This window comes from Camelus ferus, chromosome 21, assembly GCF_009834535.1.
Source record: "Camelus ferus isolate YT-003-E chromosome 21, BCGSAC_Cfer_1.0, whole genome shotgun sequence".
In the NCBI taxonomy this organism is placed as follows: domain Eukaryota; kingdom Metazoa; phylum Chordata; class Mammalia; order Artiodactyla; family Camelidae; genus Camelus; species Camelus ferus.
The window spans coordinates 8,028,512-8,054,536 of record NC_045716.1 but is presented as its reverse complement, the minus strand read 5'-3'; the positions used below and the strand labels follow the sequence as shown (position 1 = coordinate 8,054,536).

At 48.7% G+C, this 26,025-nt stretch overlaps 1 protein-coding gene across 1 annotated transcript in view; it reads right to left on the bottom strand.

Annotated features, from left to right (window-relative positions):
• The window catches only part of TNR (tenascin R), a 223,141-nt gene that overhangs the window by 31,164 nt on the left and 165,952 nt on the right, over window positions 1–26,025 (bottom strand). The window contains 10 exon segments of the mRNA XM_032463683.1: window positions 852–984; window positions 1,879–2,009; window positions 2,667–2,810; window positions 5,598–5,717; window positions 8,211–8,357; window positions 9,255–9,374; window positions 10,541–10,810; window positions 11,423–11,686; window positions 12,763–12,852; window positions 22,662–22,847. Coding sequence (XP_032319574.1) covers window positions 852–984; window positions 1,879–2,009; window positions 2,667–2,810; window positions 5,598–5,717; window positions 8,211–8,357; window positions 9,255–9,374; window positions 10,541–10,810; window positions 11,423–11,686; window positions 12,763–12,852; window positions 22,662–22,847 — 1,605 coding nt within the window.

Here is a 26,025-nt window from a genome sequence, read left to right as displayed (position 1 = left end):
GGTCAGATCCCAGCTCTCCTACTTACGAGCTATGGGATCTTGGATGAGATACGGCAGCTCTCTGTGGCCCCATTTCCTCACCTGTAAATAGAAATGCTAGAATAGCCCTTGTAGGCTGCCGTGAGGCTTAAATAAGGTAGAGCGCGTAGTGCAGTGAGAACAGTGCCTGTCACACAGTCTTGAGGGGCCAGACATTAGTTTATCTCTGTTACAGACGTTAGGACACCCTTATTCCTTAAGGGCATTTCCAGCATCTACCACTGATACTGAAATGAAGGAAGGCAGCAGGAGCACTAGATTCCAAAGTAGAATTTGGTTCAGGTTTTGACCCGGCCACTTACTACCATCTAATGATTTGATTTCCACGCACCTGAGTTTCACCTTCTGAGATGAAATGGGCACAGTGAGGCCCTTCTCATCAGTTGTTACAAGGATGGGTTGAGACCACAGGAACGCAAAAGTGCTCTGTGCGTGGAGAAGAGCCGTAGATTCAATATCGGGGCTTTACTTCTGCAACTCTGACTAGGTGAATCTGATTACAGGCAGCAGAGGAAGGAAGGAGGGAAGGACAAACTGTGCTGGAAAAAATACTTGCAGAAAATCTGAACAGGAGCCTGCTGTCTTACTTGGTGCATTTAGTTGGTCCGGGCAGACCAGGAATTTGCGCGGCTGGTTCCTATGGTTGCCTTGGTGCTGGGAGGTTCCTGGCAGGGCCTTGGCAATGGGGGGAAGGCAGGAGCGGAGGAAATGATTATTTTCCTTTGCAAGAGAAAGCAATTGAGTTTCTCTGATGGGCTCCTTCCAAACGCCCTGCAGGGAAGAAGGCATCAAAGTGGCAGTAACTGTCTCACCTGTGATGAAGGTGGTGGAGGTGATGCTGCTCCGCTCGGTGTCCTGGGCCGCCTGCAGGAGCACTGTGTAGTCTGTGCTCTCGGACAGGCCCTCCAGTCGGATCCACGTGTCCTCCGCATCCACAATCAGCTCCTGCGGGAGGAGATGGAAGGGACTGACTAACTCACTGTGGAAGGGAGTGGGGAAGGGAAGTCCAGACCCCCACGATCAGTACTGCTGTGGCCATTTTCGCCCACTCCATCCCACACTATGTAAGGAGACAACCTTTCCAATAAGCAGGGGGAACAGCTCCTAGGTGAGGTTGAGGCCAGAAGGCACACTGGATTAAATTTAGGCTCTGGATTATTGAACCCGGTGGTTTTAGGATTGCAGGAGGCCCCCTGGAGGCCTGAGGAAACTAGGCCTGGATCCTAGGCCTCCCTCTTCTAAATCCAACAGACTAGCTCTACCAAAATCTGTTCTGTGTATGCGGCTTCTGAATGTACTTAAAAAAAAAAGAAAGGATTCCACTGCTAACCGAAGTTTGATAACCAGTGCTCTAGGTTGACCGAACAATTCTGATGACCTAAAACTGAAATTTTTCACCTCTTTATGGTGGGCTGGATGAGTGTAGCCTTTGTAATGCTTATTAAGAGGCATACAAGACTGTCACGTCTGGTAATCCAGCTCATGTTTGCTTGGCCCTGTTACAAAAAATCGTTCCAATACCACGTACATATATTGGCTTGGAAGTTTCCAATGTGCTTTGCCTCTTCATGTTGGAAGCACCAGCACCACCAGGTGAAGCTGCAGGGATGGATGCCCCCTGTTACCTGGAGAAGCTACTGAGGCTCAGCGAGGTTTAGTGTTTTGCCTCAGCTTGTATGGAGAGTAGGAGAGGAGGCTGGACTAGCACCCAAATCCCTGGCTTGCAGACAAGGGCTCTGTCCTCCATAGCATTCTCTTGCATCCACGATGGCAAACCTCATTTGTTTCCTGCAGACTGCTTGATAGAAATGGTCTTTCCCCTTTCCAGAAAGATCTCACCTTGCGGCTTCCATCAGTGGATTTGTAGGTCAAGACGTAGTTCTCAATCTCTGCCCTGGGAGGCTGCCAGGAGATCAGGGCACTTTGTCTGGTGACTTCACTGGCTGTCAGATTTGCAGGAGCGTCCAGGACTGCAAAGAGGAGAAAATGCTGGGAATGCTCACCTCTCCCTGTTTTATTCGAGGAACGTCGACTAATTTGCCCAGCTATGTGGTCTCTGGGCGGCTCACAGGCTGACCCCAGGTCTAGCTTGGACACAAGCATAAAAGGCACTCCTGAGTCAGAAGAGAATTGTTCAGGATCATGATCATTCTTACAGCCATTCCCCTCTTCCCTCACCTGGCCCCCTGGGCCTGCATGTGACATGGTCCAATCTGATCCTCTAGGTCTGAAATCCTGACCTTGGTAAACCTGCATGTCTGTGAGTCTTGAACTCATACCATTCCCCTAACTACACCTTTGTGTACTGTTCTCCCAGCCGTGACCGCAGCCAGTAGCTCTCTCCCTGATATCAAGCCCTTTATTATCCATCAGACTTTTCTGGGCCAGATGCAGCCCAGGACTGGCCTCTCTTGGCCTGATTCTACGGCCGTCAGCCTGACCCAGGAAGAGAGCGTCAACTCACTTTAATGGCATTTGGGCCGCAGTTAACTAAAACAAGAATAGCTCGTGGCTGCCTGGTCCAAAGCCTGCAGCCTATAATGTAGCCCAGCATGTGGAAATTGATCATTTTCGGGATCCACAAAAGCGTCACAGGATACTGGGTATGTAGCTGGCCATGTACTCACGGGTAGAGAAGTTGGTGCTGATGGTGGCACTGGTGAGAGGCCCGCTGGTGGCATACATAGTGACAGTATAGTGGGTCCTGGGAAGCAGGTTAACCAGTTGGAATTCCTCACTATCTCCATCAACCAGGATGGTCTCTCCAGCAACTGAAATCAGATGGATATGGCTAAGGACTGAATAAGGCTATTCCACTTAGGAAAGACTCATCAATTCCAAAAGCATTTCATAAATATTCAGTATTAGAGAATTTTGGAAAAAATCTTTTAGAGATTATTTAGCTTAGCATTTCATTCCATACAAAGATCCCCTCTCGTCTTGTTTTGCACCTTGAGAAAAATATTCCTTATTTGGAGGCCAAATTGTCTTATGCAAGACTTTTATTTAGATGTCTGGGGTTACAAAGAAGAAACCGAATCCTTTGTCTGCATGACCCCTTCCTGCCCCTCACCCCTCCTAATCAAGTCTTCTCTCCTCCAGGCTGAGAAAATTCAGCCCTCAGCCCCCATTACACGTCTATGATGATTCTAAAACTGTCACAATGCTGGCTGCCTCTCTCAAAACAATTAAGAGTTTATCAATGTCCCTGCTAAAATGCAAAACTCAGAAGAAAATAGAGAACAATAATTGAGGGTTACTGACAATGAAAGAAACAGGGTTGATCTCTGCTTCTATTTGTGCCAATTATGTATATTAATCCATTAGGTTTTGAGACAATCATGGGGTATTGTCACATGCTGAGATTATCACTAACCAAAGATCTTGTTTATAACCCCCCTACTCAACCTTACCTTGTATAGTTAATTTTAGTTGATTTTTTGCATCCATGGGAAGAGTTCCGCATTCATTTCTACTGCATTTTGCCATGTTGACTGAGTTTGGGGGACTGTTTCAGTTTATTAAAATGTATCTGAGTTTGGATTCTATTGATCCCAGTTTTGTTTTATACACAAATTTGGTATGCGTGTCTTCTCTGTATTCATTCAAGCTGTTGGTAAAACTGTTCATTAGATCAAGGCCAAGCCTCTTATTGTGCCTTGAGAATACTCCAGAGTCATTCAGCATTTAACAGAGTTCACTAGGCAATTCTCCAAACAATGGAGGGGGTGAGGTTTCAAGTTTTTTGTGATCTATAGGCATAGAGAGGCATGCAAGCAAGTTAAAACCTCAACCAGCTCACCTAATGGCTCTATCTTTTTAATATTGTCCTTTGCAACACGCTGCCAACTGTCCATGCTCCACCACATCAACTATGCAGGTTCCTTAAACTCCCCATGCTCTCTCTCCCCAGGCAAACAGGCTACTCTTTTTCTTGGAATTCCCTTTCTTCTCCTGTTCTCTTTCTCTTTAACTTTGTGTGAGATCTGCCTTCTTTCTTCCTCTAAACACCTCACCCTGAATCATAGTGGCCCGTCAGATGTGACCCGAGGTGTCTTGTGCATGCCCATATCATGACACTGCTCACATGGGGTGGTGACTATTTCGTTGTCTGCATCATCACCAGAAATGAGTTCTGCGAAGACAGGAACTCATGTTTTGGCTCTGAATCATTATAGCCTTAGAGAGTACATGGCACGTGGGAGAGCAGCGAAAGTCTCTGTTGAATAAATGGAGGTAAATCGCTGTGTCAGGGCTTGAGCAGGTGCATCTGACTGCCTTAAGAGAATAACAGAAGCTTTGACAGAGGAGATAGGGTTGCAACTAAGACCTGAAGGATGGAGTTTCTAGGCAGACAAGTAGGGAGAGTGTTTCCTGATAGAGGAAAGAGCCTGTGCAAATGCCCAGTGGTTTGTGAAGGCAGATGAAAGTTAAGAAATGCAGATCACAATGTGCAGGGAAGGGTGGGAGGGGTTGAGGTGGCTTGTGCGTGCACACAGCGGGGTTAGGATGTCTCCATGGTAATGATACTCATTCTTTGAGGAGGGTCAGTCAATCAGCTGTGTGACTCCAAATGTGATCCGCCATGTATTTTTCCGTCTAAGTGGTAAGTGGGTTTTTCTAATGCTTTGCTGAGATACTAAGCTGCTAGCAGATTTGCCAATTAAAGAAAAGGATGTCAAGTGGCTTTGGTCAAACCCATTCCTAGTGAACCGATGCTGGTGTATAGTAATCACTAATTCCTTCCCAACTTATTTAACAATCTATTTTGGTTTTCACTTCTCCAGGCTTTGACAATCAGTTTACTTTGCAGCTTACAGAACTGGCTTAATCTGTCATTTTTTGGAGACCGAGACATCTGCCTGCCTTCTGTCTTCTGGTATCTTTGTTCTCTGGATTCCTGAATATAACCCACAATATTCTGTGAGCACATGTTATAGTTTAGGAAGGGAAATAATTTTCCTAGACCTAGACACTTAGCTACTCAACAGTATTTTGCTTTGGGCTTCTCTCTTCAGCTTCAAATAGTGTTAAGGGGAACAAGTATGGTGCAAAAGACACTGAAACTCAAGATTTCACGTCGGCTGAAACTTGTGGGTCGGATGTGGGTAGAGAAGACCAAAGTGACAGAGGAGCTGAGCAGTCCTGACACCTTTGTCTCCTATTATCACATATTATCTATTCCACACATGGTCCTTTAGTGTTTTCCTTGCTCTGTAAACATATCTAGAAAAGTCAGCTTTCTTGCCTGTGGCACTTTGGGGCAAGGCTTAGCTCAGTTATGACTTTTGTCTTTCAAATGCTATCTCTGTTTTTGTATCTGCCCTTGGTTACATGCCCTTCTTATACCTTTTAGATTCAGCCTTCTCAATTCCCATAGTTGGTATAATTCTGAGTTTGGGGGATATGTTGAGGGCTTTATGGCGAAATTAAAGCAGGAAAGTGTCTAATTTTCTCTCAGATGGATAAAATGTTTTGTTTTTTAACTTTCGTACCCGTCTTCAGTCCCAGCCTCCACCACCCCCACCTGCCCGATGCACAGACCTGCCGACACCCACCTGCAAAGTGTGTGAGAACGAGGACATAGTTCTCCACGTTGCCCACGGGCGCCTTCCACCGCAGCAGGGCTTCTGTGGGAGTGACGTTGGCAGCAGTCAGATCCACAGGATTGTCCATGGCTGAAACGGTATAGGAAAAAGGCAGGTGAAGTAAGAGGAATTGCAAGATGGAAGTGCAGTGAACTGTGTCCTCTGGTTCCACCCATGATGCGTGTCTGCTGCTGCGCCAAAATAATGAAGTGAGTGAAGACCTCGTTCCTTTCTCCCCTTTCTGATTCCATCGGCCCCTTCCTCATCTCCCATTCCTCCTCCATCTCAAGCACCCAGTTCTCCCCTGGTTGCCCCCAGATCTTCCTTTTAATTCAATCATTAACTTCATATGTGCAGGGCACTGTCAGGTGTCATGGGGGAGTCCAAGTATGGCTGTTGTGTTTTAGACATTTAAACCTAGATGGAGAAGCTAAGAACATATAGAAATTGTTATTGTTCTTTAGGTAATGAGATCATGTGCTTCCCAGGCTATTTGTACTTTCATGAATATAAGGGACATGCCTTGTGGAACCATCTCCATTGAACTTCAGGAATTATGGTGTGTGTTCCATGAAGTCAGGGAGTCACCCCAGCATCTGGAACTTACAAGTTACTCAGTAAATATTTGTGGAATGACAAATGGGAGTCAGGTTGCCTTTCAAGTCATATCTGATTATTGAATTCTTGCTTTGCTAATACTGACTCTGTATTGAGTCCTGGGGATCCTTTTAGTTTCACAGAGTCAAGGAAATTCTTTCAGGCTTAAAGCCAAGAATGCCTGTTGAGGAAAGGAGTTTGCACCATGTTCCCGTGCTCACTTGCCAATGCTCCCTGCCTCTGTTTCCTTACCACATCTCCCTTCTGTAAAGTTGGGGGTTTATTTTAGAAATGGATGTTATTATAATAGTTTAGACATCTGCTCAACCTGCGTGTCATGTACTTTGCTTTGGGGACCAAGATGTGCTGTTAATCTGGTCTTCTTCTCTAACTGAAAGATTTTATCATTTGCCTGTGTCCTTCATTTCAAAGAAACAACAACCATAAAATGTGTTTACAGTTTTAACGTATCCATAATCTATGCCTTGAACGAGTTCTTCAAATGCAACCTTATGAAAAGGAACAAAGACGAAAAGTCTTACGAGACTACGATTAGCTTGACCTCTTTGCAGTTCACCATGGGACCCTGAGTAGTATTCATTTCCAAATGTTATAAAATCATAGACCCCACAAAAAAACAACAACAAAGTAAGACATTTCTGAGAGCAATCTGGTTATTGGGAGTTGCCGAAGTAGCTCTGTCTGAACTTGAGGAGGTGCAGTTTGGGTTGGTGCACTCTTGAATATCTCCTTTAGAGATCCTTGCTGCTTATGACCAAGAATCCAAGGAATGAGTTTTTAACCTGGCCTGCTGTTCTTTTAGGAATTTCTTGGAATCCATTTTATTGTCCTCACTGAGAGAAAGCCTATTTTCTGTAACATGAGTATCTAACATTTTGAGGAAAGTATGAGGGGGTTCATCACTTCAGGTCAATATCTGTTGAAACTTTAAGGGTCATAGATAACTTGATAGAAAGGGTAAGACTGAACCAAAACACATGGCTGGGCTATCTGTACATGGAGGCGTGGAAGGAGATTAGGGAAGATGAGAACATCCTGGGCTGTCTTTTAGATGAGTACTTTTTTGAGTTTCTGAAGGCATGTTTCTTTGGCCTTGGCCTTAGAGATGCTCTTTCTGGGCTTGTGGGATCACCTACAAAAGCAGTGAGGAATTCCCTGTTACATTTTCCTTATTCAGGAAATACCATTCTCTGAGGAAAGTAGGCAGCCTCAGGAAGTCCAGGCGTTCCCCTGATGAGGCAAGCTGGGTGTCTTCCTATGTGCTGTAGGAACACTAGCTTCACTGAGAGGTTGGGTCTAGGGGTTGGACACAGAAAACTTTGGCTGTCCCCTCTCGTGACATCTACTGCAGATCTTTCCCAGTTCTGCAGGACGGGCTGGCTGAGGGGTCGGGGTCAGGGGAGGGGCAGTGGAGCTGCTGCAGAAGCCCTGTCCTCGGGCTCATTTTTCAGAGGAAGCCACCCCATTCTTCCTCCCCTGGAGCATAAAGCAAGAGCAAATGCAGCTACTTGGTGGTTTCGGGCTGTATAGGATGGGGAGTTTCATGACCGCAAGGGTCGTTACTGGAAATAACAACCTTTTTTTTTTAACCCCCCCTAAGGTAAAATTTCCTTGTTTGAGTTCTTTAAAAAATTAGATGGGATGAATCAGGTGTCTGTTCTGGAATTCACTTCTGTCATGAGTCTTCGGAAGGTCACTTTTCATTTTGGAAATTCCATGAAATTTTCTGACCTAAACCCGTAAGACTCTTAGCGGGTGATTCCAAAGTCCTAGGATTGCAGAGGAACGTCAAAGGGGAGAAAATTGGAAACTGCTTTGCATAACAGTGTGAGTCAGAGGAGCACGAGGAGTGGAGCCTGGGACCCCAGAACCAGTGTCCCCGCCGTTAGCCAGGTAAACTCTTCTGTGTGTCACAGGTTCCCAGCCAGGGGCTCGACCTCGCCTGCGACAGGGACACAAGCCTACCTGTGTGCACGAGAGTGCAGATCCGCTCACTCTCCTCCCTGCCCCGCACGCTGTTGAGGCTGATTTCGTACTCGGTAGCTGGGGACAGCTTGGCGATGGTGAATTCTGTCACCGTGTTGGGCACCACCGAGCTGTCTAGTCGTCCCACTAAGGGAGAGCAGAAGCCAGAGTTAAAGTTCAGTGGATCCTGCATCAACGCAGCTCATGGCACAGTCTTTGTAGCCGCTCCCAGTGGTACTTGTTCATGGGTGCAAGTTGGGGGTAGGGGGGGACTGGGGATGTTGGAGCTTGAAGAGACCCTGCCTGCTGGTTCCATCCCCTCATTTTATAGGCTCCCAGGAGCAAAGAAAAAAAGCACTATTTATTAGATGGTTTTCTAACAAGCCGGTCTTCTTAAAGCAGTATGGAGGGCATGACTGCAAAGAGTGGTCCACGCAGCCCAGAGACAAGATAGTCTGAAAAATGATCCCACCCCTTCACTGGAAGGGGATGTACCCTCCACATCATTAACAATTCTACATGCACCAGCAAGAACTGGCAGGATGCAGGTGAGGTCTGGGCCAACTTCTTCTGACTCATAGCTTGGCTGGAGTGGCAGTAGTAGGACCACCGTCTCTGGGATCCCCTCCAAGGCTCCAACTGGCTCTGTGGTGTCTTTAGGCATCCCCCGAGGGGTTTAGCCTTGGACTTTAATTCTCTCAGAAAAGCACATGTGAGATTCTTGGCAGATTCTTTTAGGGTCCTTTGTTTCTGACTACACGGTCTGGATAATGGTGACTGATTATCATGGTTCACTCTACTGTTGAAGGCCCTGCTTTCTGACTGAATGTAATCAAGCCTTTTGTGAGAGGAGTTGGTGAGTTCAGGGTTCCTTGGCCATTCCCCATCAACCCACTGTCATTCTGATGGAGTACACTACAGAGAGGAGGGAAAATGCAGGCGGGGCTAGGGGCGATATCCTCTGGGATCTGCTAATCCTCCCATAACAATCTCCATCCAGCTCCAAATCCCATTCATCTTTGAGAAATCAAGTAACTTTATTACCTTGTGTTGGCCGATACGATACTCGATAGTAATCAAAAGAAGCAACAGGAGGGCTCCAGGAGACCACAACTGAGTCCTTGGTCACATTGCTAATTGTGATGTCTTTGGGGGGATCAATTCCTACAAGGACCCGGGGGTTGTGGGAAAAAGACAGAAAGCACAGTGTGAAAAAGGCATTCCTATTTTTAGTGTTATGTGAACCAAGAGCTAATGGTACCCTGGAGACAGACAAGACTTTACTTGGTGCAAGGGCATCCTTAAACCTACGTTCAGGCTGGAATCTCAGCTGAAACCTTGTAGTTATGGCCAGAGCCATGCTTTTGGAAGGTTGTGCAGAAACAATTACCTATCTGAAGGCCAGATGGGAACTTTCCTTTAAGTGTGTGTGTTTTGTTTTGAACTGGGAGTAACAGTCATTTCTCTGGGGCAGCTTGTCTTGAGTCTTGAACAAACCCAACCCTATCTCTATCTTTTTTTTTTTTTTTTTTTTTTTTTTTTTTTTTTTAGCAGTCACCTTTGGTTCAATTTGGAAAAATTGCTATTGACTGTAGAGAGATTTCAGAGCACAAGTCCAGAACAAATCCACTTTCCTAAATTGTATTTCATTTATCCTGTATGCCTTTTTGTTTTTTTGACTCCAGGAAGATTGCAGGTTGAAACTAGCTGGGTGTTTAATCCACTTACTCAGTTTGTGGGTTCTTTATGTAGGAAACCACCCAAACACACATGTCCTCACCCACATGCACATTCATATTGGTGATTGTATTTGAGAAGGATGAGATCAGAGCGATCCAGTTCATTTCAGAGTAACTGTGCTTTCCAGACCACAGGTAGATCAACTCCATTCTCTGAGTACAAGGTCCCTATATGGTTACATGCTAGTCCCATACGAGTCTGAGGAAGCAGCATTTCTGGGTAGCCAAGCCATGGCTCTCCAGAACAGGAATAGATGTCTCCTCACTGTAGAAGGGTTTCCTCTTGGAGACTAGCTTTCTCCAAGGCTTTCCCTCAGTTGGTAGTGGGAGGGCCTCTCAACAAATGCATTCAAGCCCTGGCCTCCTCCAGACATTGAGTCCATCCTACCTTCTAAATGGAAGTTTCCCATCTTATACTTTCTGTGCAGCCCTGGAAGAGGTGGCTGTTTCAGAACAACTCATAGACCCTCTCTAGCCTAATGAAGCTGTCTCCTATTCCTTGGGTGTTTCTCTTTGTAAGTTTCATTGCCTTGTCAAAGGCTACTGTGGGAACCCCCTTCACCACCTGCTGTCAAAGCCCCCCAGCCTCACCTGTGGTGATGGAGCCCACGATGGGCTCAGAGGTCACTGTGCCATGGACTGCCACCAGGTTCACGATGTACTCGGTGGCTGGCTGCAAGCCCATTAGTACAGCATGCCTCTTGGTGGCATCCAGGGAGACCTCCATCATCTCTTCCTCTTCATCCCGGGGGCTGTAGTTCAGAATGAGTCTGTCTGCTGGAGGGGATGGGTCACTCCAAGTGATGTTCACACTGGAGGAGGTCACGTGGGAAAAGTGCAAATGGGAGATGGGGCGGAAGCCTGCAAAGCAGAGGAGATGGATGGTTCTGACATACATGTGGGGTAGTGGGGCCACTGGGATAGAACAGATGTCTGACTGAAGAGATCTGCCTTCCTTGCTGGTGAGGGCTACACCTTCACTTCACCTGTTGGCCCAGAGCCTCCACATCCTCAGTCTCCTCTCCTGTCCACCCTCCTTTTCCCCAAGCCATTCACTGAAAAATGGATGCCAGTAGCAGGATAAAACCAGCAGTACCTCTGTGAGCTATTCATAATACTTAGCTAGGATTTAAAACCTCAGTCCTAGAAGGAACTTAACATGATCCTGTGGATCCTCTGAATGCCCACTGATTTAGCAAAGGCAGGGAAAGATGGACAGAATCAACTACTATGTCCAGCCTATAGGAAGCCAGACATGAAATTTCAGGCAGGCAGGTAGCCTTGTTCATCGCTCCCTGTTACCTCCAACCATTCCCTCTTGAGGTATTTATTAGTTTCTTCTCTGTCTCTTCTTTCTCTACCCACATTCTTCTCTTCTCTAAAGGAAATGGGGCATTGGAAGGATAGGTTGCCTAGATGACTTTCTCCCACTAAGGTCTGTTGATCCCTGAACCCAGCTGAGATTTCTGGTACCTGTGAAGGCATCCACAGTGGACTCCAGGCTTTGCTGCCGACCCCTCTCAGCAGTGATTGAAATGATGTATTCTGCCCCGGGCTCTAGGTCTGTCAGTGTGTACGAGGTCCTGTCCTTGGGTACAGTGACTTCCGAGGCGATCCCAGAAGATGGGGTAAAGGTAATTCGGTAGTGGTCAATGGGGCCACTGGCCTTGGTCCAGATGAGGGAGATGGAGGTCTCCGAGGAGGCTGTGACCATGAGGTCTCGCGGACTGTCTAGTTCTGTGGATCAATGTAAATGGCCGATTTTACATAAGTTCCACAACAGGGCCAGCATATATTGGAATTGGACCCTCTGTGGGTTTCTAAGCTACCAGAGGGCCTGTGATCATGAGAATTAGCTTGTCATCACTGACACTTATCTCACCTTCCCTTTGAAAGATGACCAGAGCTTGGCTTATAGACAAACAATCTGCAGAAAGCCATCAGTAACTCCAACACCACTGGAATATACTCATCTCTAGGACAAAGCTGGCTGCTGATTTCCAAGCTCTCCATATTCATTTTCTCTCAGCCTTTCTCAGCAAGCCAACCAGGGCGAAACAGGGGCCACCATCCAGTAGGGATATGCCATTCCTGGAAACCGTAGCTACCTCTGTTCCTAATGCCATTTGAGCTGACCTGGCCATGGGTATGCAGGCAACAAGATCTGAGGACTCCTGGAGACCCATGTCCATGTGGTTCTCTAGAGAGGGTGTCTATGCTGGACAGCCTTGGGACAGAATCTGGTTCAAAATCCCCAGCCCGGCCCAGACTGCTTATACCTAAGGTACTAAAGTGGCTTTGCAATTTGCTTAGGATTTGGAAGCAAAACTGCTGGATTCAGAGTAGCAAGGATCTCAGTGGAGTTCTCCATGGCCTTAGATTGAATGGGTTGTTTCCAAGTCTAGATCTTCACCCTGTGGCCTTTCTGAGGGCTTCTGTCATATGCAGTGAGGAGTGCCACATTCTGCCTGCTTTGGGGTGGCCTAGAAAGACATATGACTTGCTACAACACCAACCTATTTGGGACTTTCCACCTCTGGTCTGCACAGCTGTGGGCAGCATCAGACCACAGGGGACCATGTGCAGATCTATGGGGAGGAAGGTGGGACCCCATCCTGTGTGTCAGAGTCAGAGGCTAGGCACAGGGGATTGAAGAGCTGCAGGGAGATGTAGTTTCTATGCTGATAGTTGTCACCCAGGGACCTGTCACTAGGGGACATTGCCTTCTGACCAATCCTTGCCAGGACAAGCCTCTGTGGCCCCTCGGGCTTACAGAGTATCCTGGCTCCTTCAACACCAGTCCTGCTACTCACCGGTCCTGGCGTTCATGGTGGCTGGCACACTTTGCTGTGAGTTCATGACAGCGGATATTCCAACTCCATACTCAGTGCCAGGCACCAGATCTGTTGATAGATGCAGAAACAAACATTATTCCATGTGTGTCAGGGGCAGGGAAAGCTGAACAGAGGGAAGCAAAGGACCTTAGGCTCCTGTTCAGATCTTACGTCTAATCCTTCCTGAATCCCCTCCTAATTTCACTTATGAGGAAATCTCAGTTTCACAACTCAGTAAATCCAAACCAAGTCAGCAGGACGAACTGGTCAGTGCAGAGCTTCCTTCTTGCTGCTCGTCTCCTTGGGAGGACAGTGAGGCTGCCCTTGTCAGTGACCCTCAGCAAGTGTGTTCTTCTGTGGAAGGTCTCCCCAAGGAACACACAGCGGAAGAAGCGAGAAAACCCTGCAAGGACTCTTTTATAGGGGCACGAATGTCATTTGGGAGGGCTCCACCCTCATGACCTAATCATCCTCTAAAGGCTCCATCTCCTAATATCGTCACATTGGGAATGAGAATTCTAACATATGAATTTTGGAGGGACACAAACATTTAGTCCATAACACATGCCATTTCCCTGTGTGTCCATGTCTCTTCCTCTTCTTATAAAGACACACTGGTCACATTGCATTGAGCGCCCACCCTAATCCACGGTAACCTCATCTTATCTTGATTTCATCTGTAAAGACTATTTCCAAAGAAGGTCACATTCACAAGTTCCAGGTGGATCTGCATTTTGGGGAGGACACTATTCAAACCAGAGCATTATCTTTTTATAAAAAGAAACGAAGGCAACGTGTAAGTCTGTGACCTGCTGAAGATGACACTCGGGCTTCTGGCCTCAGGGTTCAGGGTTTTTAGGACTGAATGCCAAACTCTCTCTTCATTTTATCCCCTGCCCAGAGCAGCTGTGACTTCCCCAGGACCCCTGGGGGAATGGAAATGATATTGATAGAAGATGCACTGAACAACTTTTCCTTAACGAACGGCTTGGTTTAACAAAGGGGAACGCTGCGTGGTGGCCAGAGGGTTCTGCACCCTCTCCTGATATGGCTTTAGTGCAGCTGGTGCGATGAAGCCCTCGGGACCGAGGCCGGCAGAATCTCCCGGGCCTTCCTGAGCAGGCTCTCCTGAAGGAATGTGTTAGAATCAGCCGTCTTTTTCCCTTCTCAGACCAGCTCCATTCCTCTCCTAAACCGCAGTTCTTTCTGTCTCTAACCATGTCAACACGGGTGGAGGCAAACTTTGGCTTTGAGATCTGCCATGCTTACATTAGTGTTAACATCTTTGAACTTCAGTGTCCATAGAATGAGAAAAATAACCATTATCTGTCTCAGAGGGTCATTGTGAGGATTAAATGACCCAGTGTGTATGAAGTACAGCGCCTGGCCCATCGTGATAGTATCCGGTGGTATTATGACCATTGTAATAGCAGCCAGCGCCGTTACCTTGCTCAGAGAACTATTCCAGGATTTTGAGTCCTTCTTTTGTGAGCCCCAGGCAGGTTGGTTCTCAGCACACCTGGGGTCAGTTTGCTGCGGCTGCGCCTGTTGGCTCTGGTGAAACCAGTGACTCCAGGAGTGCAGGTGTCAGTGAGGAGCTGGCCCCTGGCTGGGCGGAGTACCCGTCACTAGATCGAGTGGATGATTGCAACGTCCCCAGTTCCGTTGGAAGCACACACTTATCTCTGTCAGTATGTACAGCGAGTCCCAGGTACATCCTTGGTTAGAGAAATTAGATTACCTTTGGGACATAAACTATTTTTCTTAGACAACTGATTGAGACCTTCAATTGCCTATAATGAAGTAGAAATTCTCCCACATCGATGAAGGGTGACAGATCGAGGGAGGAAGACAGAAATTATATGTTGCCAAACAGATCTAACATGTAACGCTTTCATCCGAGTTTCTTATTTATGAAGCTTAAATGAAATGTTCAATAATTTACAATGGAATCATCTTCTCCCAGAAAACGGCAGAGCAGAACTTAAAATACTCTCTTCCCAGGCTTTCTGTCTAGGGGATGGGGAAGTGGGACTTGCTTAGAGGTTCCTGCCTGCCGCTTTGCTTTGATTTCCAGCAGCTTTCTTCCTGTGTTACGAGTGAATTGTTGCTCTTTGCCAGCAGGTAAAATACACTTCTGCTGGAAAAGGAAACGATATCCGAGGCAGACCCAGTCCACTTATATATCAGCACTCGGAGGGCTCTGAGGAGTTCCTCACTTTTAAAGACCCCATTGCTCTTTACCAATGCTCCCTTTATCTTTCCATCCAACTCCTGCCAGTGGTAGTATATGAATGGCTCTGTTCCCTTCCTGCACAATAGCTCAGAAAATCTGTCCTATAGGAAACCAGCACTCTGCATCCTTCATAGGACTTCCTTTGTTCAGCCTGGAGGGTGACGCTCTTCCCAACTCTTTCACTGCATACCCATTCTTCTTTGAACTCCCGAAGCACACAGTTGATTCACTCCATGAACGTGATCGAGGGCCTCCTCTGTGCCAGGCACAAGGCTGTGTACCGGGGGTACCAGGGTGAACTGGATGGAATCACCCTTGCCCTTCATGCAATACAAAGAAATCTGTACTGAAGAAGAAAATGAACTACTTACTGAGCACCCATAATATACCACCGAGCTGCAGGCAATAGGTAATCTAGAAGAATACTGAAGAAGAGGGGGGGAAAAGGAGGGATGAAAATCGAAGGAAAATTTTTGAGTGTCTGATGGCCCAAAGTGGTATTCTTAACTGTAGTTTCTTAGAAACTCATATGTGTTATCTCATGTTCCTCTGCAGCTCTGCCAGGAGGGCATTACTCATGAGCAAACAGAGGATCAGAGAAGTCTATTTCTTGACCAAAGTCACAAAGCTAATAGTCAAGAAAACTGGGCTTGGAACCCAAGTCCATTCTTCCTGACACGCCACAGCATGGTCCCTGTCCCTAAGAGTCTTACAGGCTGGTAGAGGGGACTGGAGTAAGCAAATTGGAATCTGAGAGTGGTTTGGCACTACACCATGGTCTGCTAACTAAGAAAACCATTTCAGAGTGGGGATGCGATCAGCATGCCTGGAGTAGCCAGAGGAGGCTTTCTAGAGAAGGGACTTGAACCTTGCAAGCTAGCCAAGATTAGGAAAGGCTGAGGCACAGAGACACGGAATTCTCCAGTGGGCGGGATGGGGCACGGTGAACAGGGAGGGATTAATTAGAGCTGGAGAGCAGGAGGAGCTCGCAAATCCTCACCTGCCTGGCAAGGCCCGTGGGCGCGCGATAAAGGCCGAATGACTCACCTCCCCCGTTTAGACGACCTGTTCTCCCTGCTGCCTGCTGCAGCGGGCAAGCAGTGGGAGAAGGAGGCCCGAGAGACTGAGACTGCTGTGGCCCGCCGGCAAAAACATGCACACGACACCTGGAGTCTGCAGGCTTGGTTGGGTTCAGGAGGACATGCAGAAAAGCGGACCATTTCCATCTCGAAATTTCTGGGCTCATCTCCAGAATTTCTGTGAAGCTCCAGTCTACCAAACTGGAATTAGGGATTTGGTGAGCTCTAGTGCATTTGAAGGACTTCTGCCTTCAAAGGGAGGGGAAAACCGAGGACCCTGTCCCCAAGGAGTTCACAGTTAATCTCTTAGACTTCAGAGCATGACGTTATCATGCTGTCATTGTTACTTCACTTGTCAGGTTCCTCACTAGACTCTTAGGTTTTGGGGGCTAGAGACTTGATTTTTATATTTTAATTCAGTATATAATATAGTGAAAAAAATACATGCTGCATAGAAGCAGCATGGTGGGAGCAATGGTGGTATTGGGGTGTTGGGAGGACTTCTATATGAGAGTATCTGAGCTGGGTTTTGAAGGATCACGGAACATTTGGCTGGGGAAGGGGCATTGCAGGCTGAGGGAATCACATATACAAAGCTCTGGTAAGACAATTCATGAAAACCAGGAACCTAATGCAAGGCCCGTCATAGGGGAATTTCCACCAGGAATTTGGGTACCAGAGGTCTCATAGATGTGGACATATTTGAAGACAGAGGATCTTCTGGGAACCCCTGAAACCACACCAGATAGGCAACAATCTATTTTTTAATATAATGAGGTCTGAGCTCCCAGGCTCCCCATCCTTGTCTTCCTGGGTAACGGTAGATGCTTCTCCAGGGCTCCCTGAGTGAGTCGGGGTGTGGAAGACATCTCCCTGCTTTTTGAGTGCAGGTGATGTTCAAGCATCAAGGGAAGCAGCCGATTCCATGCTGACTTTAAGGAAGGGACTGGCCGTACAAACTTACATTTAAAAAGAAAACCATAATACCAAGGAATGTGGTCAAATGCAGCTTTCTTGCTGCCAGTGGGCTTATGAGGAATACGTGTTATCACCCCTTGTCCTACAGGAACGTCCCACCTGTGGGTCTTTGAACAAACATTCCCTGCCGAAGAAGCCATGGCAGGGATGGAAAAATTCCCACCTGTTTCCCTTGTACCAGCCTTTTAATGCAAATAAGAGGACAGATGCCCTTATGTGCCAGCTCTGTGTGGAGGCGGCAGGTGGAAGCCTCTGTCTTGTCTTCTCTTCTGCTCGGGTTCTCTGCAGCCCCTGGAAGGTGGCGCTGTGTTCAGAGGGTGCCTCACCAAAGCGACCACTTGGGGTCACTGTGACTTCACCCAAAGCAGGCGCAGCAGAGTCTGGGCCGGGCCCAGGCCCAGGGCTGGACTCCTCCTCAGAAGAGCCTGCAGGGCGTGGAAGTTCTGGCACTGGGTCTGGGGCTTGTGCCCTGGCACGTCAGGGAGTGCAGACAGGGTGAAGTGAACATCGGGGGCCTCGGCCAGCGCTGCTTTGCCAGCTGGACACCTCTGGGGGGTCTTGGATTTCTTCATGGAAAATCCTCTTGTGGGCAAGCTCCTCGAGGAGCCCACCTCTGACCACTAGACCTTCCTCTGAGCCCCGAGGAGACAGTGCGGGATTTGGTAGAGACCTCGGTTTCCCAGCAACCAGAGGCCTGAAAGGCAGCAGCAACTCGCGGGGCCTGAGCGGGGCATGTTTGCAGACATCAGCCTTGGGTGAGCGTGTGCGCGCGTGTGTGTGTTGTGTCTGGCTGGCTGCAGGTCTTTGTTTTCTTGCCATCCAACGCTGCACCATGAGGTCTGTAGGAACCTTCAAGCTCCTGGGCTTCCTCAGCCCTGTTGATGACTATTCCTGTTAGTGGCTTGCTGCCTGGAGAGCCAGGTAGTGGAGATGCGGAGAGAGGCGGCCATCTGGGAAGCGGCAGCAGCAGCAGGTGTGCAGGTGGGCACCCCACGGAGGGGGCCAGGGGAATGAGGACCCGGCCCCGGAGCTGGCTTAGAGCCCAGTGCTCGCGTGGCCAGGCGGGCCAGCTCCTTTTGGCCTCCTGACCACAGGGGTCCTCAAGTGTGGGCTCCTGTTCCTGAGAGGGGCCAGGCAAGAGACTGCAGATGGCTGAAGACGAGCCCATTTCCCTGTTTGCAAAACACTGCAGCCACAGAGGCCTTTCTGATGACAGGTGGGTACAGTCACCTCAGACATAGAGGCCAGAGCACCGGTCCCAGGGAGGGTTGCTTTTTTTTTTTCTTAACCAAATTCCAGTCAAAGAATGAAAATCTTCTTCCTTTTCTTATTGCCTCCCTTCCCTTCCTCTCTCTCTCCCTCCACTAAGAATTTTCTGCATGGTTTGTGGCTTTTCATTGCTACTCAGAAAACAGTGGTGGTGCCAGTCCCTGGTGCATGCTGCCAGTTCTAACCCAGGGGGACCTTGGTGAGCCTGGAAAGTATGTAACACTCCGGGCGGGGCCCCTTTGGGAATCCAGGTGTGGTACACTGGCCAAGCAGACTTCATGCAGGCTGAGAGGCTGAACCCAAAAAAAGACTTATCATTAAGGACACAGAAGCCACCAGAGCAGAGGAAAAAAAAATATCATTGTAGACACTGAGTCTGTTGTTCAGAAACAGATTCGTACTCTGGAGGGAATTTGCTGGGCTTTGCCTAGGGAGAATAATGGAAAAGAAATGTTTGGTATTCTGTGTTCCAGCCCGGTCTCTGTGTTACAGCCCGGTCTCTGTGTTACAAAGGGTGAGCTATGTGAAGGGGGAGCCTGGGGGTGGGGGGTGCCCTCTGTGTAACTTAGAGACCTGGAGTCAGGAAGGGCTTGCCTTCTGCAGTGTAGGGGTAAGTGGTGGCTGCGGAGACAAGGGCTTCTGCGGGGGGTGTCAGGTACAGATGCCATAGGCTTTTAGGACTTGAAGTTGGCTGTGAGAATAAAGGGGGTTTGAATTTGTACCAGGGGGAGGCCAGGTTGCCTGGGATCCAGGCTGAACTTTGAGGGAATTAAAAACAATAGAAGGTCAAATGGCTACTGAATGTTTGCTCTGCACCAGTCCCTACCCTCAGTGTTTATAGATAGAGAGATACATGATTTCATTTAATCCTCACAACAGCCTAGGAGGTAGACATGATGTCCTTCAGACCACGAAACGGAAGCATAGAAATTGAAGACATTTGCCTGAGGATGCACATGGATGAAGTTGGTCTCCAGCCTGAGTGGGCGACTTCAGAGGCCATGCTCTGAGTGAGGGCTTCTCGCCCATTAACATGCACACAAATCTCCAGAGAGGCTTCTAAAATGCCGGCTATGATTCTGTAGGTCTGGGGGTAGGGGAGAGGGGAAGGGCTCTGACAGCTGGGGTGATGCCCTTACCCGTGGTCCCCACGCCCCTCTTTGAGAAGGAGGGTCTCCGCTCTGTGCCACACCTATTCGAGGAGGTCGTCCTAACCCATCTGCTAGCTCTCAGACCTCCTCCTCCCCTCCTTATTCGTCAGCATCATCTCCAAGCATTGAGTAGTTTGCTATGTTAGAAGCACTGCCTTAAACTCCTCAAGTACGAGATCTCATTAAAGCCCCATCACAGCACTACGAGGTAAGTGGGATTGTTCCCCTTTTACAGATGATGATACAGAGGCTTAGAAAGGTTGAGTCAATGACCCAAAACCACACTGGAAGTAGCTGAGCCTAGATACAGAGTTCAGAGTCCCAGCTCTTAACATGTTCCACAGAACCAAGCATTCAGGTAATACTGGGGCAAGAGAGAAGAGGACCTCCTACAGGTCCCAGTTATTTCTGACCAGGGGATGGGGATGGTGGCGACGGGCAGAGTTGAAGTTTCGAGTCTTCCATGCTCTTTCTGGCCAGGGAGGAATCGCTTCAGGTGAGGCTGGAGAGCCCTCCCACCGTGACCAGGGTCTTGTTTTACATATGCAAGCAAACAATTTGTTTGGAACCCAAAACCAAAACCAAAACCAAAACAAACACACACACACACACACAAAAGCCAAAAAACAAAAACAGGTCTTGTAGGCTGAAAAACTCTCCTTTTTAGTACCCATGTTGGGGAGCGAAGGAGGAAACACAACTGTTTAGAGCCAAGATCAAATTTCTCCCTCTCTTTGCTTTGCCTCCTTCTGGGTCCTTCCTTCTCTTTCCCCAGATGCCAGCATCCTTGTAATCTGCATCTCGGCGAGTACCAAGATACCTGATCTCCTTACACGCCTATAATCCCTTTTTAAATCACATAAGGCTATTTGCCTTTATAAATCTTCCCAGCAGTGAGCTCCCTGGGATAATTATGTGTAATATATATTTATAGTTTTATTTCATAAACCCAACTCAAATCAAAAAAAATCAACCTATCTGAGCTTGCTCTTCAGTAATGCTCTTTCCATCCTTGGAAGTCTGCAGCGCTTAAGTTTGACCTCTCCTTCCATGTTATTTCTTTAGTAGGAACAGCCACGAAATGGGGCAGAGTGGGCTTTTGAAGAGGATTCAGAACTGCGTTTGAGTCATGGCCCCCCTTGCTACCTTTGTGAACTTGGGCAAATTTCCAAACTCCCTGAGCCTCAGTTTCCTTATCCATAAAATGGGGTTGCTAACATCCCTTGCGAGTTGTTGCTGTGAAGATTAAATAAGCTAAAAATATATTAACATGAAGGTGCCTGGAATAACAGAGATGATCAATGAATCTAGAATCTTCTTTATTTTTCCCCCAGGTGATGGGAACTAATAACTCAGATGTGACTGGGTTCTTCCCTGTATCTCTCAGGATTTTGTGGTATTTCCTCCATCTGAACAGTATGCCATCGTCTTTGTAAAACTGCTAATTGCCAAATCAGTCTGAGGCGCTAGGCAGGGATGGGCTGCGCCTAGAACCGGTTCCCTCCTGTATCATTTCAGGTTTTTTTTGTTTAGCTTAATTTTTGTGAATGTCTCTAGCTCTCCGTAAAGACCCTATGCCAGCTGGTCTGTTCCTGCGGTGTTTAATTCACCCCCATTAACCTGCTTGGTCAGCATATCTTTCCATCTCCTTGCTGTGTTTTCAGGAGTGCGTCTGTCTGGAAGAAGCATTTATTATATTTGCTTTAACTGGCCTCATTTGGCAAGGCAGTCTGGGATTTCAGTTCAGGATAGAAACAGCTTTGATTATACTGCCCTTGTTTACTGTATGCACTCTTTGTGGTGTATCTCTCATCTACTAAGATGACAAATGCTTTTGCAAGAAGCCAAGACACAGGATAAACAAAGTTTCTGAATGCGAGCACACTGGGGCCTCTGGTCCATGGCTGCTTTGCAAGTCTCCATCTGAAAATCACGTCTCCAGGCGTCTAGCTCTCAGTGAAGTCCAGCAGGTAGTCCTTCCCAGATGGGTGTGTCTGGGGCCCCAGGAGGAGTCCTGGTTGGGCCCCACATCCCCACAGGGCCAGGGAATGCTCCCTAGCTAAGCATCCCAGTGACCCGGGGTGTCGTCTTAGTTCATACTGCCGTTATCTCTCCCTCTGACTCCGGCACACTCTCTGGACCACCGTCTGCTTCTGGCCTTGCCCTCCTCCTATCCACTCTCCACGCTGTCGCTGCACCAGTCTAGTCATTACATCAGCTGATTCAAGACCTCTCAACAATGCCCCACTTACACTCTTTCTAGGGTACATAAGGCATGACCAGGACTCACCTTATTAGTGGCCTCTTGAAGCCTATGCCCCAGTCACAGTGAACATTTGCAGTTCCTCACTCTTTCACTCATTCACTCACTCATCACTTATCCAGGACCTAGTAAGAGCTAGATGCTGTGCTGGATGCTGGGGTGTCACAATGAGCAAAAACAAATATGCCCCCCTTTCACAGCACTCTAGGTCTAAGATGGAGACCAACATCCAATAATCACACTGTTAAGTGCACAGTGGCAGCCTGAGGATGCTGTGAGGTGAGCGGTAACCACCAGGATGAGGCTGCCAAGCAGGTGACTTGCCCTCGCCTGGGAACCAGGCGGGGCCCCAGAGAAGTGACACATGGGCGGAGAGCTAGAAGGGAAGCAGACACAGCGAGGTGAAGAGGGTGGTGGGAGAGCCTGGCTGGCAGAGGGAACCGCACGGGCCAAGCCCTGTGGCAGGTGGGAGAAAGTGTTTGAGGAACTAAAAAACGTAGACCTGGAGAAGATGGTAGGGAAACCAAGGCAGGGCGCGTGGGCCAAGCTAAGGGTTTGGAGTTTATCCCAAGAGCAACCGAAGTCCCTGAGATGGACGCACAACGGGATGGAGTAATCAGAAATGTACTTTGAAAGGATCACTGACGGTCTGAAGAGGAGATTAGAGGGGTCGGGAGAGAACATGGGGAGGTTACGGCAGTGCTGAAGGTGAGATGTGATGGCAGCTTGGACCAGGTGATGGCAGTGCAGTGGAGGACAGTAGACATATGTGGCAAGCACCCAAGGGATTAAATCAGTGGGATTCCTGCGATGGCTGGATGTGGGGTGGGAGGATTGGGGAGAGAGTCGTGAGGGGATGGACTCAGGAGCCCCCGTGCCCCCAGGAGCCAGGGCTTACTCACTTGTGAGTGTGGTCCTGGTAGTTGGACCGATGCTCTTGGGGACCAGCAGCTCATGGTACTGCTCACCCGCCAGGGTGCTGTACACAACCTTGTACTCCTGAACCTCCGCTTCACTGTTGTCCCACTCCAGGTCAAGGCTGCTTGCTGTGCGGGAGCCAACCCGCAGGTTCTTGGGGGCGTCAATCTCTAAAAAAGCCAGACATCACCAACATCACACAGGATGTGCATTTGTCCTGCATCTTGAACTGTAACAGGCTTCGGGATGAGACCCCACATCTCCTGACCCTCTGCCTCACGTTTAAGTGAACCCCAGTACTGCCCGTCAGCTTTTGGTCTGCCCGGTTGGCCAAGACGGATTCTGTGGGCAGGTTGGAGAGTTTTACCTGGGAGCTAGATATCCCATGCTTTACACTTTCCTTGTTTCCATTTAGGAGTTCTAGTGGAGTTCTAGAAACTGAAGAGTCGACCAGGTAGCAGCAAAAGCTTGAGACTAAGCAAGGGAAGCCCTGGATGGAGAAAATCGGAGATGGCATCCAAGTGATCAAGATGGATCAGAGTCGTGTCAGTTTTGATCACCAAGCAAAAGAAGAGGATTGACTGCAAGATTCTGGAGTGTAAGATGTCTCCCCCAGATTTACTTGCATAGACACTGCTGAAAGGTTTGTATAAAGAGAGGGGACATGATGTAGTAGAAATCAGTCATCTTCGGATCCAGTCTGTTTGATTCCCCACCACTGACTCTTATTGTAACAGAACCCTAGGCAAATCTTCATCTCACTGGGCCTTGATGGCCACATCTGTAAAATGGGCTAATGATACTGCCATTTTAGGGAGTTGTACAGATCAGGCAATGCATGTCGAAGTGCATGGCATGGTGCCTGGTACAAAATTAGGTGCCTAAGCCCTGGGCTGGCTTCCTGATGCCTCCAAAGCTCTTCTTGAGTTCCAACAATATGGCACCCCCAGTGCTTGCTCTCTGGGGTTCCAAGGATTCCACAGCACTGAAAAGACCCCTGGCATTGGGATCTCTCCTGCAGTTGTGTGTGTGTGTGTTTGGGGGGGTGCTCTCTCTCCCAGGACTGGTCATCTCAGGCTTACTTAGGCAGAAACACCATAAACCACTTGTAGGGGAAGAAGGTGCCATCTTGACAAACTTCTACTTTAAAAGTTCTAAATAGGTCTTGACTTTGAGACTTGAATTTAACTTTGGAGTGGACCAGCCATTTGGTCTGGGAAACCCTCGAGTGGACTGGTTTAATTTGCAAACGCCAGGCAAGTCTCCACCGCTGTTTCTTTGGGAAGCGGGAATGCTGTGAATCAATCTGCTGCAGCTGCTGCGGAGTGAGAAGTGTTCTGTTTAGTGATGTAAATTGGGTGAATCTCTTAGCAGATTTATGCCTCTGCAGCTTATTTTTCTGAGAAATGTCTCCTTCCTCAGTGTGGGTTTAGCATGCTGGAAACCGTGCATTCTCCACGTGCTGTGCGTGTGATTTCTCGAGCAGGCGGCTGGAGAGAGGAGCTTGTGTAGAGGGGCTCGAGGGAGAAATGCTCAGAACTGTAGGCCCCTAAATCTCACCGAGGGGGAAAGGCTGGGCGAGGCCTGGACTGGGCGGGAGTTGTGGGTGTGGCCTGAATGGAACTGGAGCAAAAAGAAGTTCGTTTGGGGCTCAGGTTGAGTCTTGGACTCCTCACACCTAAAAGTCACAGCCCCCGGAAACGTCAGCCTGTGGTTTTGTTTTCTGCTTTTTTGGCCTCAGGATCTGCGCCCTGTCGGTAGGGGGCAGCGTTTTCTCTGAAGGGACTAGACGCTTCCAATGTCAATGATCCCAAAAGAGATCAATCCTGGGAATGAGGGCTTGGGAAGGGGGCGTGGGTCTTCAGACTGGGGTGGCGTGAAATGGTTTGCTCCCCCTGGGTCTTAAAGCCTGACCTCTGGGAGGGGCAGCTGAAAGGCACCCTGGCAAGTGGGAGCTGGGCGTGTCCCTGCAACACACCAGCAAGCCAGGCGCAAGGCAAAGACAGATGTCCAGCGGGGAGCCCTGTGGAGGGGCTGGGGCTGTGGGCTCTCGTCTCTCAAACAGAAATTAGATCAAGCAGTCTCCCCGCTGAATTCTTTCTGCTGCTTCCTATTACAAACTCCTAACCGCGGCCCACGGGGCTCTGCATGATCTGGCCGTGCTTGCTTCTCAGGAGGCACCCTGGAACATTCCGTCCCCACTCCCTGTGCTCCAGCCGCACTGCCTCTTTTCTATTCTTAAATCGCACCGAGTTTACTCCCACCTCAGGGCTTTTGCACTGGTGCTGTTTTAGCCTGGACGCTCTTCCCCACACCCTCACATGGCTGAGGTCACTTACGTCTTGCTTAAAACTTCACCTCCTCCGAGAGGCCTGTCTGACTCCCTCTGTAGTGTCCATCCCACTTCTCAGCACAGCCCTGGTGACTGAAATGGCGCCCCATGTTTTGGATGTACGGCTGTAACTCACGTGAACCGGGATCCTGTCTGTCTTACTTATTCTGCAGCCTCGCTGCCTAGGGCGGTGCTTGGCACCTACTCGGTGTTCGTGAAGCACATGCGAAGTGACTGAGTGAACACTGTCAGTTCTCTGTCTCATCTGCTCCCTCAAAGCCTTTGGAAGAGTCTTGTTGACTGTTCCAGCTGGGGGGTGCAGCAGTGCAGGGGAGAGGGCAGCTGGGACTGAGGACAGCTGGTCTTGGCTGGGTGACAAGGGCCATCCAGGTTGAACCTGGGAAAGCTTTTCTCGGGGAATCCTAGAGTCCAGTCCCTGCTGAGCTGGCTGGAGCTCTGTTGTGACTTGAGCCTTTGTGTGAGTTTCCTGTGGCCAAGTGCCACAGGCTGGGAGGCTTAAACGACAGACACGTGCTATCTCTCGAACTCGGAGTTAAGATTAAGGTGTTGGCTCCCTTCTGAGGGCCACAAGGGAGAATCTGTTCCAGGCTTCTCTTCAATGGTTTGCAGAAGAATCTACCGGAGGAGCCTCAGTAACTCCCCGACGAGGGCAACCGCAACCAGAGCTCTGGAGGGCGGGGAGGCTGGGGGGGCTGGCTATGGGTTGCCCTGGGCTGGCTTCTCTCTAACCACTGGCCCTGGTGGGCTTCCATCAGTACTCTCCTTTTTCCGAGCGGCTCTAAGACCCAGGCAAATATCCCCCTCACCACGCGGGAAGCAAATCTCTGTTTTAATTGCCTGTGCGATTAGCGCGCTCCTAGAGTTGAAGCCATCACCTGGAAAAGCACTTTGGCTAATTTGAATTTAAGCGGAGTTCTGAAATGACTGACGGCCCGACTGCGGGGGGCCGGACACCCTCTCATCACTCAACCAGCACCAGCCAACCCCAGGGCCTT